General features: G+C 48.2%; 2 protein-coding genes across 2 annotated transcripts in view; one reads left to right on the top strand and one right to left on the bottom strand.

Annotated features, from left to right (window-relative positions):
• Positions 1-13,712, top strand: part of LOC311609681 (integrin alpha-D-like) — a gene marked incomplete at its 5' end in the record, with an annotated part of 30,192 nt that extends 16,480 nt beyond the window's left edge. Inside the window, 14 exons of the mRNA XM_084802949.1 lie at positions 362-516; positions 772-900; positions 1,622-1,695; positions 1,891-2,032; positions 7,338-7,451; positions 7,579-7,658; positions 7,779-7,862; positions 11,451-11,529; positions 11,640-11,747; positions 11,841-11,918; positions 12,137-12,250; positions 12,397-12,498; positions 12,785-12,895; positions 13,291-13,712. Of these exons, the coding sequence (XP_084659075.1) occupies positions 362-516; positions 772-900; positions 1,622-1,695; positions 1,891-2,032; positions 7,338-7,451; positions 7,579-7,658; positions 7,779-7,862; positions 11,451-11,529; positions 11,640-11,747; positions 11,841-11,918; positions 12,137-12,250; positions 12,397-12,498; positions 12,785-12,895; positions 13,291-13,422 (1,502 nt within the window). The 3' untranslated portion in view covers positions 13,423-13,712. The remainder of the gene's footprint in view (positions 1-361; positions 517-771; positions 901-1,621; positions 1,696-1,890; positions 2,033-7,337; positions 7,452-7,578; positions 7,659-7,778; positions 7,863-11,450; positions 11,530-11,639; positions 11,748-11,840; positions 11,919-12,136; positions 12,251-12,396; positions 12,499-12,784; positions 12,896-13,290) is intronic.
• A 165-nt stretch (positions 13,713-13,877) lies between these two features.
• On the bottom strand, positions 13,878-14,624 carry COX6A2 (cytochrome c oxidase subunit 6A2). The gene is made up of 3 exons (XM_084765012.1): positions 14,466-14,624; positions 14,177-14,313; positions 13,878-14,076 (listed from the first exon to the last, which is right to left on the bottom strand). Exons 1-3 carry the CDS (start codon positions 14,536-14,538, stop codon positions 13,993-13,995), a joined length of 294 nt encoding a protein of 97 aa, XP_084621138.1. The 5' UTR covers positions 14,539-14,624; the 3' UTR covers positions 13,878-13,992.
• Positions 14,625-15,789: the final 1,165 nt, after the last annotated feature.

The raw sequence follows: 15,789 nt of genomic DNA, 5'->3' as shown, positions 1-15,789 counted from the left end.
TGCTGGTCCCTCTCTCACTCTTCCATCACATCTCACCCCATCCCTCTTTCCCCTTGACTTTTGTCAATGTGCCAGCAAATCTCTCCCTGAAAGTCTTAGGAGTACCAAAATTTAGGGGCATTCTTTCTCCCACACTACATTCATGGTCCATGTGTTTATCTCCTTTACTAGACTGTGATTCATGAGTGAAGGGTCTGTCCGTCTGTTTGTCTGTCTGTCTATCTATCTATCTCTATCGTCTATCATTGTCTCCTTGTAGTCCCAAAACTTGATGCAGTCACGGAAAGTGCTCACCTAGTATGAACAAATAAACATAAAACAGAAAATTCTATGTTTTATTTCTTTTTCCTTTTCACTTTAGGTGATGTCCAAAGCTCCGTCAGGTATGACCTGACATTGGATCCAGGTCGTCTGATTTCTCGAGCCATTTTTGATGAGACTAAGGACTGGACTTTGACTCGGAGAAAGACTCTGGGGCTTGGTGATCACTGTGAAACCGTGAAGCTGCTTTTGCCAGTGAGGATGATCTTGGGTTTAGGGAAAGCAGGTGTGGCGGCAGCGGCGTGGGGGTGGGGAAGAGACTAGCTTGTTAGGTACCCTGCTCTCTAGTGTGTGAGGTGGGGAGAGTGGTGACAAAGCCAGAGAGGAGAGAGCTGGAGGGCAGCCTGGCCCCTCAGCTTGGATGTGCTGCTGTCTGGAGCAGAGGAGGAGCAGCCCAGTTATGGAGAGGAAGGATGACAGGATGGTGGCTCTTCAACCCTTCTTTCTCAGGACTGTGTGGAGGACGTGGTGAACCCTATCATCCTGCGCCTCAACTTTTCCCTGGCAAGAGACCCTGCTTCATCCAGGAATCTTCTTCCTGTGCTGGCTGCAGGCTCACAAGATCACGTGACTTCTTCTGTGAGTAGCTGACCGGAAGATAAGATAACACATTGTGTCTCTACGTACCTTCCAATAGAGTCCCAGGGCCAGCGTGGCTACATTGTGTCTCTGTGTTTAAGAACCGACACTAGATCCTCAGTGTCCGCCACTGGCAACAAATCCAAAATGCACCCTCAGCTTCTCAGGCTGGGCGTGGCTTGTATCCTTGCACCCACCCAGCCAGTCCTATTATCTCCCGACATAAACATATTTTGCACATGGCCCTCTTCTCTCATACTGACCTCACAGCCTTAGTCTGCTGTGATTCTCGTTTGAGGAACGTTTCCTTCCCTCTGCCTGAGGTAAGCACCTGATCACACTCCCAGCTCCCACTTGTTCTCTGGCCCCCCAAGTCCACTATGACCACCCCATTTCAAAGTGAATTGGAGCAATCTGCATCTGCACGGGTGATCATCTTCGATCACACAGTTCTTAAGCACTGTAGCCAGGTCTAATTAACCTGCAGTTTTCACTTCCCCAAACGTGGGCTCAGTGGAAAACTCCGGTCCCATTCCTGGTGTTTACTAATGCTGCTGACTAGCTCCTGTGGTGCATCTGGGCTTGGTCCAAGTAAACCTGGTTGTGCTGAAGCTAAGATCAGCCTTATGCCCATTCTTTGCTGGTATTTGCTGAGAGTCCAGCAAGGGGTTAGGGACCGATTTGGACATGGATGAGAAAGGTGCAAACCGTTTGGTTGCAGCTCCCGTTTGAGAAGAACTGTAAGCAAGAGCTCCTGTGTGAGGGGGACCTGGGCGTCAGCTTTAACTTCTCGGGGTGAGTGCTGCCTCCTTCCAATTGATGAAGGACCCCCCTACACACACACACACACACACACTCTAATTTCTAAGAAAACCAGTTTGTCAGCTTGTGGCTCTGGAGTTCGGGCCATCTTGCCTCTGCCCTTGATCCAATTTCAACTTATCTCCAGCATAGTCACTCCTTCAGGCTTGATCTCCCCCCCCCCCCCAGCCTGCAGATGATGATGGTAGGAAGGGACTCGGAGCTCACGGTGACAGTGACTGTGTGGAATGACGGGGAGGACAGCTACGGCACTTTAATCAAGTTCTACTACCCAGCAGGGCTGTCTTACCGACGGGCGACAGGAACACAGGTAAGCACGGCCCTTGGCCTCTGCTGGACAGGTAGTGCCTTTTCTCTCCCTGATACCAAAAATGCCACAGGCTGGATGAGTTATAAAGGACAATTTTGAAAAGATTTATTAAAAGGTAATTATTTTGGCTCGTGACTCTGGAAGTACACACTTAAGGGTTGCATCTGGTGGTGTCTTGCTGGCAGCCTCATGGCAGTTCAAGGGAAGATATGGCAAAGATGTGTGTGGATGTGTTCTTTCCTCTTCTTTCATGGGGGTCCCACGTTAATGACCTTATTCCCAAAGGCCCCACATCTAAATGCCGCAGTCTGGTTAAGTCTCTAAATTTTTTGTTTTGGTTTTTTTGTTTTTTTTTTTTTTTGGTTTTTCGAGACAAGGTCTCTCTGTGTTAGCCTTGGCTATTCTGGACTCACTTTGTAGACCTGGCTGGCCTCGAACTCACAACGATCCGCCTGCCTCTGCCTCCTGAGTGCTGGGATTACAGGCATGTGCCACCACGCCCGGCAAGTTTCTACATTCTTAATATCTCACAATGGGAATTAAACTTCGTACACAAAGTGTTGGGGTCATCAAGCCATTTTCTTTTTCTTTTTAAATTTTTTTAAATTTAATTTTAATTTACGTGCATGTATTGGTATAGGGGTGTCAGATCTTGGAGTTACAGACAGTTGTGAGCTGCAGTGTGGGTGCTGGGAATTGAACCAGGGTCCTTTGGAAGAGCAGGCTCTTAACCGCTGAGCCATCTCTCCAGCCTCATCAAGCCATTTTCAAACCAAAAGGCTTCTTCCCTGTCCTACAACCTCCTGTTTTACAATCCTTCTACCATGTATGTCTCTAGATAGTGTATACAACCACAGATAATAGAAAACTACACAGATACAAGTATATTAAGCCTAAATATCAATAGTGAGCAAATATCCATAAAATTAGTACTAGTCAAAAGTAAACAAAACTACTAGCATTCTCTGTAACATTTATATAATTCCTGATTGTGTCGTGATTCTTCTTGCTATAGGTAGTTTATCGTATATATGTGTAATAATATAAAAGTATGTGTAAAAAATTTAAAAAAATATTTAATTAAAAAAGCTACTAGCATTCTCAAAAGCCCCACACCCTGCATCCTTCCCTATCATAACCCCATTTTCTTTCCTAAGAAAATCACATGTTTAACTGCATGTTAATCATTTCCAGGTATTTGTAGATTTCCCCCCCCCCCATGAGTGTTTTTCTAAATCTCACTGTTCAGCTCGCCAGTGAATGAGACTATGTCCTTTGTTCTCTTCTGTGACTTGATCTCTTCCTTCCACACTGCTTGTGAGAGTCAGCCGCCGTGCTGCGTGAGGCTTGTGGCTGCCGCAGCGCTGTGACCAAACACCTGCCAGAGACAACCGAAAGGAGGAAAGGCATATTTGGCTCACACTTTAGAAGGTGTGGTAGCCATGGGTCTTTAAAGAACTGGAACAGATATAAGGAATATATATTAAAAAGGGATGTATTCGTCTAGCTTATAGAATATTGACTGGGCAGTCCAGCAATGGCTGACCCAGGACAGCAAGGCAGAGAATTTGGTAGTTGGCAGTCACGAAACTGATGTCTTTGCCTTCTCAATCTGGTGCCGGAGTCCTGGAGGGCTCCTGGGCGAGCTGCTGGTCCTCAGTCTGTGTTGGAATCCTGAGCATGATAAGTGTAATGAACACACTGATGCTCTTAAAGCCAAGCAGGCCATTTGTATTGCTGGCCGGTAGCTGAGAGAACTTGCCCAAATCATGTGCCCCAAGCTTTACTGTTTCTTGTCTTTTGTGAGCAAAATCCCACAGCCTGGCTGACATGCTTTGGTTAGCAAGAACAGTTAGCAAAGAAGCAAAGCCACAGGGGCCACAAAGCAAGGTCAGTACATTTAGGAGCCTTTCTGGATCCTGAAAGTACAGACAATGCCTTTGATGTTCTGGTTTTGGCAGGTGTGGGGCCTGTGTGCTGGGTTTTGAGGTTGGAATGATGCCTCTAGCATGGCATCAGTTGTGCTAAGGTCTCAAGGCCTGTTACACCGGGCAAGCAGGCAGAGAGCAAAGTTCCTTCTTCCTTGTCTTTTTCTTGATGGCCACCAGCAGCGTGGCCCAGATTTAGGGTGGGTCTTCCCACCTCAATCATATGAAGAAAATCCCTCACAGGTGTGCCCATCGGCTTGGGGTTTAGTTGATTCCCGATGTAATTAAGGTGACAACCAAGATTAGCAGCCATCACAGAAGGTAAGGCCTGTTTGTGGTAGGGGAGTCACAGTGGCTGCCACATGGCCTCTATAGTATAAGGGAGCTGGTTATGCCTCAGTAGCAAAGGAGAGACAGAGCTCAGGCAGGATGCTATATTCCTCAAGACCTGTTCAGAATAGACTGTACACCCTCAGCATTCTACAACCCCCACCAAATACAGTGCCGTCTCTGAGGCAAAATATACAAACAGACAACCCGACATAGCAAACAGAACAGTTTCACCGCTGGGTGAGGCCTCTGTATGGGTATGCCACAGTTTATCCATTCTACAACTGATGAGTGCTTTCCTGACTGTTCCTGGTGCAAAGCGGATGATATCTTGGAAGGCTTATATCACACATGGAGTCTATACATGTAACACTTTCAGAAGTGTTTTTACCTATTTACACACTCTGTGGGTAGCATGTAAGAACTCCTGTGCCTATCTGTCTACCTGCACTTGACACCATCAGACTTTAACTGGCGACGTGATTTCGCTATTTCTTTGCATTTTTTGTTTGGAATTTTCTAGAGAGGTTGCACAACTTTACATATATTTTGTGGTCCTTTGGGTCTTTTCTTTTGGGATGTGTCTTTCTACATATTTTTTTTCTGTTCTTTCCTATATTTAAAAAATTGACCAGCATAGTAGCACATGCTTTTACTTCCAGTACTCAGGAGGCAGAGACAGGCAGATCTCTGTGAGTTTGAAGCCAGCCTGGTCTATAGAAAGAGTTCCAGGCCAGTCAGAGATAATTAGTGAGATCCTGTCTTTAAAAAAAAAAAGTAAAAGAAAAGGAAAGGAAAAGAAAAAGAAAGACAAAAAATCCTGAGTGTGATGGCATACACTTTTAATGCCAGAACTCTTGGGAGGAAGAAGCAAGAGGGTCTTTGTGAGTTTGAGGCTAACCTGGTCTACATGGTGAGTTCTAGACCATTCTGGACTACACTGATTTGCAAGGTCTCTTTGCTCACTCTGATGGTTCTTTTCATTATGGACCACATGATATGTTGTCTTTTCAGTCTTTGCTGGAGTCTTTTAACACCATAAAGGATGTCTTAATTCAAGCCAGGCATGGTGGCGCACGCCGTTAATCCCAGCACTCGGGAGGCAGAGGCAGGCGGATCGCTGTGAGTTCGAGGCCAGCCTGGTCTACAAAGTGAGTCCAGGACAGCCAAGGCTACACAGAGAAACTCTGTCTCAAAAAACAAAAAACCAAACCAAAACAACAAAAAAAGAAAGAAAAACAAACAAAACAAAACAACGTAAAAGGATGTCTTAATTCAACTACAGTTGAGTTTATCAATCTTTTTCCTTATTCTTAGTAATTTTTTATATGACTCTTGTTTAAGACATACTTCCTCACATCCTAGTGCCCCAGTGTGTTTGCCTTCCCTCAGGGCTCTGCTCTTTGTGCCCCTCCCTGACTCCATACTTTCTCCCAGACTTATATACCAAGGGTCACTGCCTCCTATCCTTCAGCCACTCTGTGTCTCCCCATTCCTGCCACCACTGAGGTGATGTCCAGGCCAGCTCTGGCAAGATCCCCATCAGGTTTTGTATGGAGACCACACTCAGTGGCGACAGGGTGTCATGGCCACTGGCTGACCTTGAACTTGTGAATTCCAGGGTTACAGGCATGTGCCATCATGCCCAGTTTATGGGGTCCTGGCATCCAAGGATGAAACAACTGATTCACATCCCCAGCCCAGAAAAGGTGGTTCAGGGCACTTGCCACCTAGCTTGATGACCTGAGCTCCATCCTCAAGAATTCTGAGTTACACACACACACACACACACACACACACACACACCAGGAGCAGGGGGAGGGAAGCCCTAAGTGAAATTAAGCCATTATCTTTATTTTAAGATGTAGGCTCAGAACCGATATCCTTAGGGTTTCGTTATTGTGTCTATTAATCCTCATTCCCTATTGTTTTGGTTACTGACGTATGCTCAGTCACTAAATTGTTAATAAAATATACTGGTTAAGAAAATTGAGCCTACATTAAGAAGCATTTCCTGAGGAAGGGATGTAGCTTACTGGTAGAGAACACACCTAACATGTACGAGTGAGGTTCCCTATGCCGAGGTTATGAAAAACCATATTCCCTTTAAAATTCTTTATGGTTTTACTTTTGTATATATAAATCTTTAAAACAGCTAGAATTTATTTTATGTATAAAATGAGGTAGGGAATCTAATTCTGCACTTTTACTTTTTAATATGGGATGATTTTTCTTGGTATCAGTTATTGAAAACTCTGTTGTTCCCCCGTACTGCTCTGCAATGCCACCACTGTCATGTGTTGGTCCTATAGAGAAAGATATGCATAACTGTGGTGGTTTCGATGAAAAATGTCTCTAATAGTCCCTCATAGAGTTTTAACACTTGGTCCTCGGTTGGTGGCACCGTCTGAAAGGTTAGGAGCTCCAGCCTTGGTTGAGGAAGTACACTACTGTTTGGGTTGGTGTCAAGAGTAAAAGCTTTGAGGCTGGAGAGATGGCTCTGAAGGTCCTGAGTTCAAATCCCAGAAACCACATGGTGGCTCACAACCATCTATAATGAGATCTGGTGCCCTCTTCTGGCCTGCTGGCTCACATGCAGGCAGAATACGGTATAGATAATAAATAGATTTTTTTGTTTGGTTGGTTGGTTAGATTTTGATTTTTGGTTTTTCGGGACAGGGCTTCACTGTGTAGCCCTGGCTGTCCTGGACTCACTTTGTAGACCAGGCTCGCCTCGAACTCACAGAGATCCACCTGCCTCTGCCTCCTGAGTGCTGGGATTACAGGCGTGCGCCACCACGGCCTGCTAAATAAACTCCTAGAACAAAAGAGCAAAAGCTTCAGGCCACCTGCAGCATCCACACGTGGGGCTGAGGGTGTGGGCCCTCAGTTCCCACTCCGGCTGCTGTGCCTCCCTGCCGTGATGGGCTCCTGTCCCTCTCCCAAATGAACTCTTCCGTATTTCGGTTGCCTTGACCATAGTGCTTCGTCATAGCAGCAGAAAAGTAACTAATGCAGTTTCTTGAATCCGTCTCCGCTCCTACAAGCAACCTCAGCAGCGCCCACTACGCTTGGCATGTGAGGTTGAGCCCACTGACAAGGAAAGCCTGAGGAGTACCAGCTGTAGCATCAACCACCCCATCTTCTGGGAAGGTGCAAAGGTCAGTGCGATCTGCCCCCCAAGTCCTCGGCACTGGCCTGTTGTGTCCTAGCCCATCCCCTCCCCTTACTTTTCCATGAGCTTCTTTCTCCATTTCCCCCATTTCTTCATTTTTTTCCTCCCCTCAGAGTACCTTCACGGTCACCTTTGATGTCTCCTCCAAGGCTTTCCTGGGAGACAGGTTGCTTCTGATGGCCAGGGCGAGCAGGTGAGCCAGGCAAGCTGTGCTATGTCACTCTCCGCCCCTCCCCCACCCCCACCCCCGACCCCAGCTGGCCTTTAAATTTCCTGGATTCCTTCACGATCACCTTCCACTCTTTTTCTCCAGTGAGAATAATAAGCCTGAAACCAACAGGACTTCCTTCCAGCTGCAGCTCCCGGTGAAGTACACTGTGTACACGGTGATCAGCAGGTACCTCACCCTCAGCCCTCCCCATCGGTCGACCTTCCTCCCAGCCTGGTGTCTCTTACTCAGCTGGCTCTTTCTGTAATGAGCATCTGGACCCGCCAGTTTTATGATGCTGACAGAGGCAGGATCCTTATGAAGAGGAGGTTTCTTTCGCTCACAGACTGGGGGCTTACAGTCCAAGCAGCATGATGCCAAATTTGACCAGAGTCCCCTGGACCACAGATGGCAGATGGCATGCCAGTGGCAGAACTATAGGCTAGAGGGTGGCCAGACAGCTAAGATAGGGAGGCAAAGGGAAAGAGGAGGTGCCAGTCTAGAAACTTCTCCCCAGGTCCTCTGCTCTTAAAGGTCTCATCACTTCCCAGCATTCCTGGCCCCGGGGCCAAACTCCCGACACATGAACAATCTCAAACAGTGTCCAGTCTCAAGCCTCCAAGCGTCCTCCCGTGGAAATTCATGTGTGGGGTCCCAGCCTTATGTCTACAGCACACCATGACAAGCTGTACACTTCTCTGATACAAGGGTCTGCTGGTGGGACACGCACACCTGGTCACTGTTGCCAAGTTCCTCTTCTTCCTCCTGTTTTCAGTCTTCCGTTCACAGGAAGCTCTCCCCGGTGCCAGTCATGGCGCTCGACAGGGAGGGAAGGTACTAGATAGAGGGCAAGACTTCTGGGCACTGTGTGCTGGGGAGCTTGCCCTTAGAGGACAGTTCTGTCACCACAGAGGCGAAGCACAGGCTGAGGAGGGTAGAGCTGGCAGGAGAGTCAGGTGCTGTGGGTTCTAAAGGTGAGTAGGTGAGCAGGGCCGGAGAAAGCTAGAAGCAAGCAAGGGGCTTGCCACATTGGACTATGCTCCAGAACTGTTTGAAAGCCTGAGGGAATAACACGGGCAGGGTTTGCTGCAGCGGCAGCTGAGTAATAGCAGAACTTATGACACAGCTTACAGTTAAATATACTGGGGATGGTTCAAATATTTTTTTTGTTTTAGTGGGATTTGGGAAGAGTTACATAGTTGGTTTATTATTATTATTATTATTATTATTATTATTATTATTATTATTTTCATTTAAACCTCTGGATAACTACATTGCTATACCTATTTTTACCAATTAAAAAAATCAAGAGGTTGCCGAGCATAGTGGCGCATGCCTTTAATCCCAGCACTCGGGAGGCAGAGGCAGGTGGATCACTGTGAGTTCGAGGCCAGCCTGGTCTACAAAGTGAGTCCAGGACAGCCAAGGCTACACAGAGAAACTCTGTCGAAAAACCAAAAATAAAAATAAAAAATAAAACAAATCAAATCAAGAGGTTAAATAACTTGCCCTTGTTTTCACCAGGCAAGCCATATTGAATGTCTCATACAAGGCCACCCTGCACAACAGGGTTGCTTATACAGTCCAAGCAAGCAGATGGGTCCAGAAGCCTCTTCCACAGGGGGCTTGTGTCGGTGCTTATGTGTTGCCTACCTACTTCTCAAGGCTAAGGAAGGTTGAGTGTTTTCTTAAATTTGGAAAGAGTTTAAGGCTGGGGAAGTGGCTGAGAGGGTGAAGTCATGAGCTGCCAAGCCTGATGCCTGAGACCCACACAGTAGAGGCGGAGAACAGACTTCCTTCCGTATGTTGACCTTTCACCTCTAAATGTGCATGGTGGTGGCACCCTCCTCCAGATAAACAAATAAGTGTAAAAAAAGTTGGTGTGGTTTTTTTGTTTTTGTTTTTGTTTTTTTTGGTTTTTTTTTTTTTTTTTAGAAAATAGGTTTAGAACTGGAGATTTTACAGAAAGAAATGGAAACAGAGGCTGGAGAGATGGCTCAGGAGTTAAGAGGACTGACTGCTCTTTCAGAGGACCAGGGTTCAATTCCCAGCACTCACATGGCAGCTCGAAATTGTCTGTTAATTCCAGGATCTGACACCCTATCACAGACACACATGTAGGCAAAACCGCCAATGCACATAAAATAAAAATAAACTCTTGAAAGAAAGAAGAAAAGAAAGTATGAACATAGACACACGAGGTATAGGAAGCCGAGAGGAATCCAGCTAACATGCTAAGAAAAACCCCAATGTTTATGGGAAGCTCACGTGTGCCGCGTGCTGCCACAGCCCTCAGTAGAGAGAACTGCAGGACTCTCTCTAATGACCTTAGGTGACGTGCCTTTCAGTGACTTTACTCAGTAGGAAGTGGTGGGTCTGAGATACGGACCCATGCAGCTTGTCAGCAGTGCCTCGGTTCTGAGGACTGAGCGCGGGGTCCAGCGCATGCTCAGCGAGGGCCCCGCCGCAGAGCCACGCCCTCAGTCTCCTCTGTGTTCTTAAAGTCAAGTTGACAGTGTGAAACTGCTGGGGCACGCGGAGGTTCTGGCTTCTGGGTGGTGGTGAGGCAGGCTGACCCTTCCTGTTGTTCAATTCTTTTTTAAAGACACGGTCTTGCTATATGGCCCTGGCTGTCCTAGAACTCGCTCTGTAGACCAGGCTGGCCTCGAACTCACAAAGATCTGTTTGCCTCTGCCTCCCGAGTGCTGGAATTATAGATGGGCACCACAATGCCCGGCCTGCTTAATTCTATTGCGATCTGAGACATCACACATTGAGTTAACTGTTGAAGTCCTCAAGACTGTTCAAATGCCCCTCCCAGGGAGGCACTTTGGTCTTTGATGCTTTTTATTCATATCATCAGTGGTATACTATACTACGTTTTAAAAAGTAAATATGTATTGTTTTTTAATTTAAATTTTTATTTTTGTATATATATATATAGCTTCTCCATCCTTCTCTCTCCCTTCCTGCTCTTCCTGTGCCCCCTCCCTACCCTCTTTTGTAACATAGTAAATTTCTACTGAAAGCCATGGATAAGCTAGGTGTGTTGGCTGAGAGCTGTAATCTTTGCCTTTGGAAGGCACAGGCAGGAAGACTGCTATAAATTTAAAGCTGGTCTGGGCTACAGTTTGAGGCCTGTCTCACAAATACAAAAATAAAGAAAAATGAAGAGCCGGTAGCTAGAAACCTCTGCCAACATATAGGGCCTTCTTAGCTTCCTGGGCCATTTCCTGTCACATGTGCTCCCCTATGTGCCCCAACATGTCCATATCTGCTTTTATTACTGCCACCAGAGACAGGCTCTCACTCCATTTCGACCAAGTAATCTAGATCTCACTTTGTGGAACCCCCATGGGCTTATTTATTCCGGTGGAAGACTTTCTAGGCGTTCCCGAGGCCACGCCCTTTGTGCTAGACTCTGTCAGCCAGTACAGGGAGCATGCAAACCCTTTCTCCCCACTGGGAAATGTTGATCCTTACAAGAGACGTGCAGAAGTTGGGTCTTTAAGTGAAAATCCACAGAACTTGACTGAGAACATTCCATGCCAGAGAAAGAGCTGGATCAAATCTGTCGGGGTGTAAAGAAGTCAGGTAGCTCCAGTGCTTGCAAAGGCAGAGCAGGGAGAGGGGGCGGCAGCGGCACCGAGGCTGCAGATGCACCTGAAGACCCGTGTCATTTCCCTGAGCCATCTGGGCCCAGTAGTCTGCAGCAAGCTATGGCTCAAATAGAGATGGCCTCAGAGCTGTTTTTCACCAACGTGCCGTTTTCTCCAGGCAGGACGATTCCACCAAGCATTTCAACTTTTCGTCTTCCGATGGGCGGAGAAGGAAAGAAGCCGAGCACCGATATCGTGTGAGAGGCTGGAGAGCAGACCGAGATGAGGAAGACTGGAGGACTATGGGTAAGGAAAAACTGAGGGCGTTCTAGGGATCACGCCGATATCTGCTCTCCGTGTCCTGCAGGTGAATAACTTGAGTCAGAGGCAGCTGGCCGTCACCGTTAACTTCTGGGTCCCCGTCCTGCTGAACGGTGTGGCTGTGTGGGATGTAGCTGTGAAGAGCCCAGCACAGGTACCAGCCTGTCGGTTTCTCTCTCTCTCTCTCCAGAATCCCTTTCTATAATAATGCCATGCTCTTATCAGGGAAAATGTCCCCCGCCCCCAGGGTGTCTCCTGTGTGTCACAGAGGGAACCTCCTCAGAATTCTGACTTTCTGACCCAGATTCAAAGGCGTTCTGTGCTGGTGAGAAAAAGCCCTTATACGGAGGCGGGGCGGGGGAGGGGGAGGGGGCGGGTGGGGTAGGGGAGGTGGAGGGAATGTACTGACTGATCGGAGTTGTGTAGTCAGCCTGTGATTTTTATATTCTCTACCTCATGCTGGGAAGCCTTTATCTCCTCCTTTTGTCTCTCTCTTAGTAAAGACACATCCCCCCCTCAGCTTTATTCTCCTCATGCCCCCAGGACTGCTCCATTGCCGACTGCCTGCATCTCCGCTGTGACATCCCCTCCTTGGGCATTCAGGACAAGCTTGACTTCATTCTGAAGGGCAACCTCAGCTTCGGCTGGGTCAGTCAGGTGTGTGGCCAATGGCAAAGGTTCTCCCCAAGTCCAATTGGGCCTGACGGGTCTGGGGCATCCTTGGGTCGGGGCAGTTCATGAACCCTCCTGAGCTGCTCCCAAATCCAAATCCCAGCCCTGCCTCACCCTCTCTTTTTTTGCAGACTTTACAGAAAAGGGTGTTGCTCACGAGTGTGGCCGAAATCACCTTCAACACGTCTGTGTACTCCCAGCTGTTGGGACAGGAGGCATTTCTGAGAGCCCAGGTAGTGGCGGTGTGGCAGGCGGTAGCCAGGCTGGCAAGAGGGCTCCTAACGCTCAGTCGGTCCTGCTGGCTGGGGGACTTGCCAGCCTGGAGGAAGGATGAATGAAGGTCCCTAGGCATGAATGCTTCTGTCGCTCAGTGCTTGGGACAGGGCATGGGCAAGGAAGGGCGAATGTGAGAGGCTGGGAACCTGCTGTGTGTGTGTGTGTGTGTGTGTGTGTGTGTGTGTGTGTGTGTGTGTGTGTGTGTGTCAGAGAGAGGGGGACATTCCTTGGTTTTCAAAACAGGTAGAGACAGTGCTAGAAGAATTGGAGGTCTACGAGCCCACCTTCCTCGTAGTGGGCAGCTCATTGGGAGGTCTGCTGTTGCTGGCTCTCATCACAGCAGCACTTTACAAGGTGAGGTGTTGTTTTCAAGTCACTTTCCTAACAGTATCCGCTCTGCCGTGCACAAGCTAGGACAGTGAGATCTCAGACTGTAGTTGTGGGGCAGGCTTGGGCACATGTTCCAACCTCATCACTTACAGTTTAATTTCGGGCAAGTTGCTTGGTCTCCTGTTTCTCCTGTAATGACGGGCATCACAGATTGGCGGAAGTGAAACTGAAATGCCATGGCACGTGTGCAAATCTGCCTGATAGTGAACCTGTGCTTTTCCCCTACAGTTATGGGCCTAACAACTGGTTGGCACGCACTCTCTCTCAGTTCCTGACAGCTGTTCACATGACTGCTCTGGGTTTAGGTCTCTTCCATTTCTTCTTCTCAGCTTTCTTCCCTGCCCTCTCATGTTTCACAGCTTGGCTTTTTCAAACGTCAGTACAAAGAAATGCTGGACGCCAATGCCACACGGCATCCTGAAGACCCTGCTGCGGCCGGCGGCGAGGCAGGATGCAGCTATGAGACTCCTCCGCATCTGCTTGCCTCCTAGGAACCCACTTTCCCACGGATCTCTACCACAAAGAGTTGGTCTTGCTTTTGCCCATGAAGCTACCGGCATGGGAACAAGTTCTCTACAGTTCTGGGCTAGCCTGGGCAACTTCCCAGGCTTGATGTGATAGTTCCTGAGCTGGGAGATTTTTTTTTAAATACTTTTGCCCATGTATCAGGCTTCAGTATTGATCCATTTTTTGGGGGGCGGGGAAAGAAGCAAGCACAGGGTCAGCATACCTTTACATATGGGTAAGAATGGCTACACAACACAGTGAGAAGAATATGCTAAATATGCAATGTATTGTTTCTATGAAATGTTTTAAATAAAACAAAAATGCAGGGGGAAATATCCCATTTTCCTTGAGTGGAAGAGTTTGAACCCAGATACCAACTGCCCTTCCAGAGCCTGCCCAGCCCCTCTGCCATGCTATTCCCAAAGAGCCCGAGGACACAAAGGGTTCCACACCTTTATTGTGCTTGGGACTTTCGACTGGGACCTCAGAGGCTCTCATAGCACAGATGCAGAAGGTCAATCTGGAAACCATGGAAACACGGGCCTGCTGAGAGTTCAAGGGTGCTCATAGCCGGTGGGCAAAGGATTGACATGGGGATTGTGGAAAAGTGTATGGTTACCATCTCCCCAGGAGAAAGGCTGTGGAGAGAAGGCGGACAGGTCACCACAGTCCCTCCCCTGGGGTACCAGCCCCCCCCCTCCAGCCCCGCCACATGCTCTCACTCATCCTCTGCCATACCTTGGTGCGGATGCGGAGGTGGTGATAAGCGATGAACTCCGGGCGCTCGCGGTGGCCGGCGTGCATCCAGCAGTTGAAGGTGCAGAGGGCCACGCTGGGGAGAGCCAGCACGAAGGTCAGGAGGCGCCAGGTGTTGGCTGAGGAAACAAGGGGGAGAGTGAGAGAGAAGCCATCACTGGGGCCTAGAGGTTTGAAAGATCCGTACCTGGCAGATGGCAAGAGGGGCGGCAGGAAAAGAAGGAGGGAAAGTGGGCTCCGCTGCATAGGTCAGAGGCCTGGCCCCACTTACCTCCTGCCCCTCCATGGTCTCCTTTGGCTGCACTGGCCAAGCCCCGACTCAAGACCTTAAGAGGCAGAGCCATTGCTGAAGGGACGCTGAGAATGGCACTGTCCTTTTCTCTCTCCTTCACCCGGCCTAGAGCTTCTCCTCCCCTCGCCGAGCCAATCACCTGCTGAGCCGGCACATGGAGGGCTATTTTTAGGGACTTTCTCTATCTAAACTGGGTCCCGAGTGGCAGGAGATCCTCTTCAGGCAGCTGGTGCAACATGCCTTTTATTTTGGCGAGAGGACATTTAAAGTGATACATGCACCAGGCTTGGTGATACAAGCCTGTCGTCCCAGCACTTGAGATGTGTGGGCAGAAGGATCCGAGTTCAAGGCTACCTTTGTCTACTTAATGAGTTTGAGCACAGCTTGCAATACACTATACCCTGTCTTTAATAACAAAATAAAAAGTGGGGTTGGAGGTGTGTGCGCATGTAGTTCAGTTGGTAGAATACCTGAAGCTTCTATCTGCCCACCTAGTACCCACAATGCCTTGAGTTCTGTGCCCAGTGCTACATAATCTCAGTGCGGTGGCACATATCTTTAACACCAGCACTTGGGATATAGAGGCAGAAGCATCAGGAGTTCAAGGCCATCCTAGACTATATACTGAGGTCAAAGTTAATCTGGCCTACACTATACTATCTAAGTAAATAAAAATATAGTATTCTTTTGTATAGTGGTAGGGAGTGATTTTATTTAATATTCTGTTCTCAATGGCTAGCACAGTGTAGACATGTAATATGCGTAAAACTAGTCACGCGCCCATTTTAAAAATGATTCATCAGTGCTGGAAATTGAATGCCGGGGCTGTGTGCATGCTAATGAGGTGTTCTTATGTTGAGCTCAGTCCTGCATCGCTTTATCTTACTGCGTATCAGTGTGTGGCACAGCATTGCGAAAAGGTCAGAGGACAATTTCACAGGGTTTGTTCTGTCCTTCTGCTTTTAAGTGGATTCTGAGAACTGAGAGCAGGTCGCCATGCTTGTATGCTGAGCACCTTTGCCCATTGCTCCATCTAGTGGGCACAAGGAACTCAAAGGCACAGGAGGAGAAAAGACCAGTAAGAGCCGGAGGTGGAACTGCACTGCAGACAGTCTATCCTCAGCCGTTGGACTTGCTGTTCTTTCTCTCTGAGGGAGGTTCTCACTGCGTCGGCTAGGCTGGAATCGAACTCCTGGCCCTCTTGCATTAGTTGTGTAGGCACCGAGGTTACAGGTGTGGAGTCTACTGTGTGCAGATCACAGTCTAAAAGGATGCCTCCAGCTCTGAGCAGCGCCTGATGCGT

This window comes from Acomys minous, assembly GCF_964271855.1.
Source record: "Acomys minous genome assembly, chromosome: 2".
Classification (NCBI taxonomy): Eukaryota; Metazoa; Chordata; class Mammalia; order Rodentia; family Muridae; genus Acomys; species Acomys minous.
The sequence above is the reverse complement of the archived record's forward strand: the minus strand, read 5'-3'. Positions and strand labels throughout refer to the sequence as shown.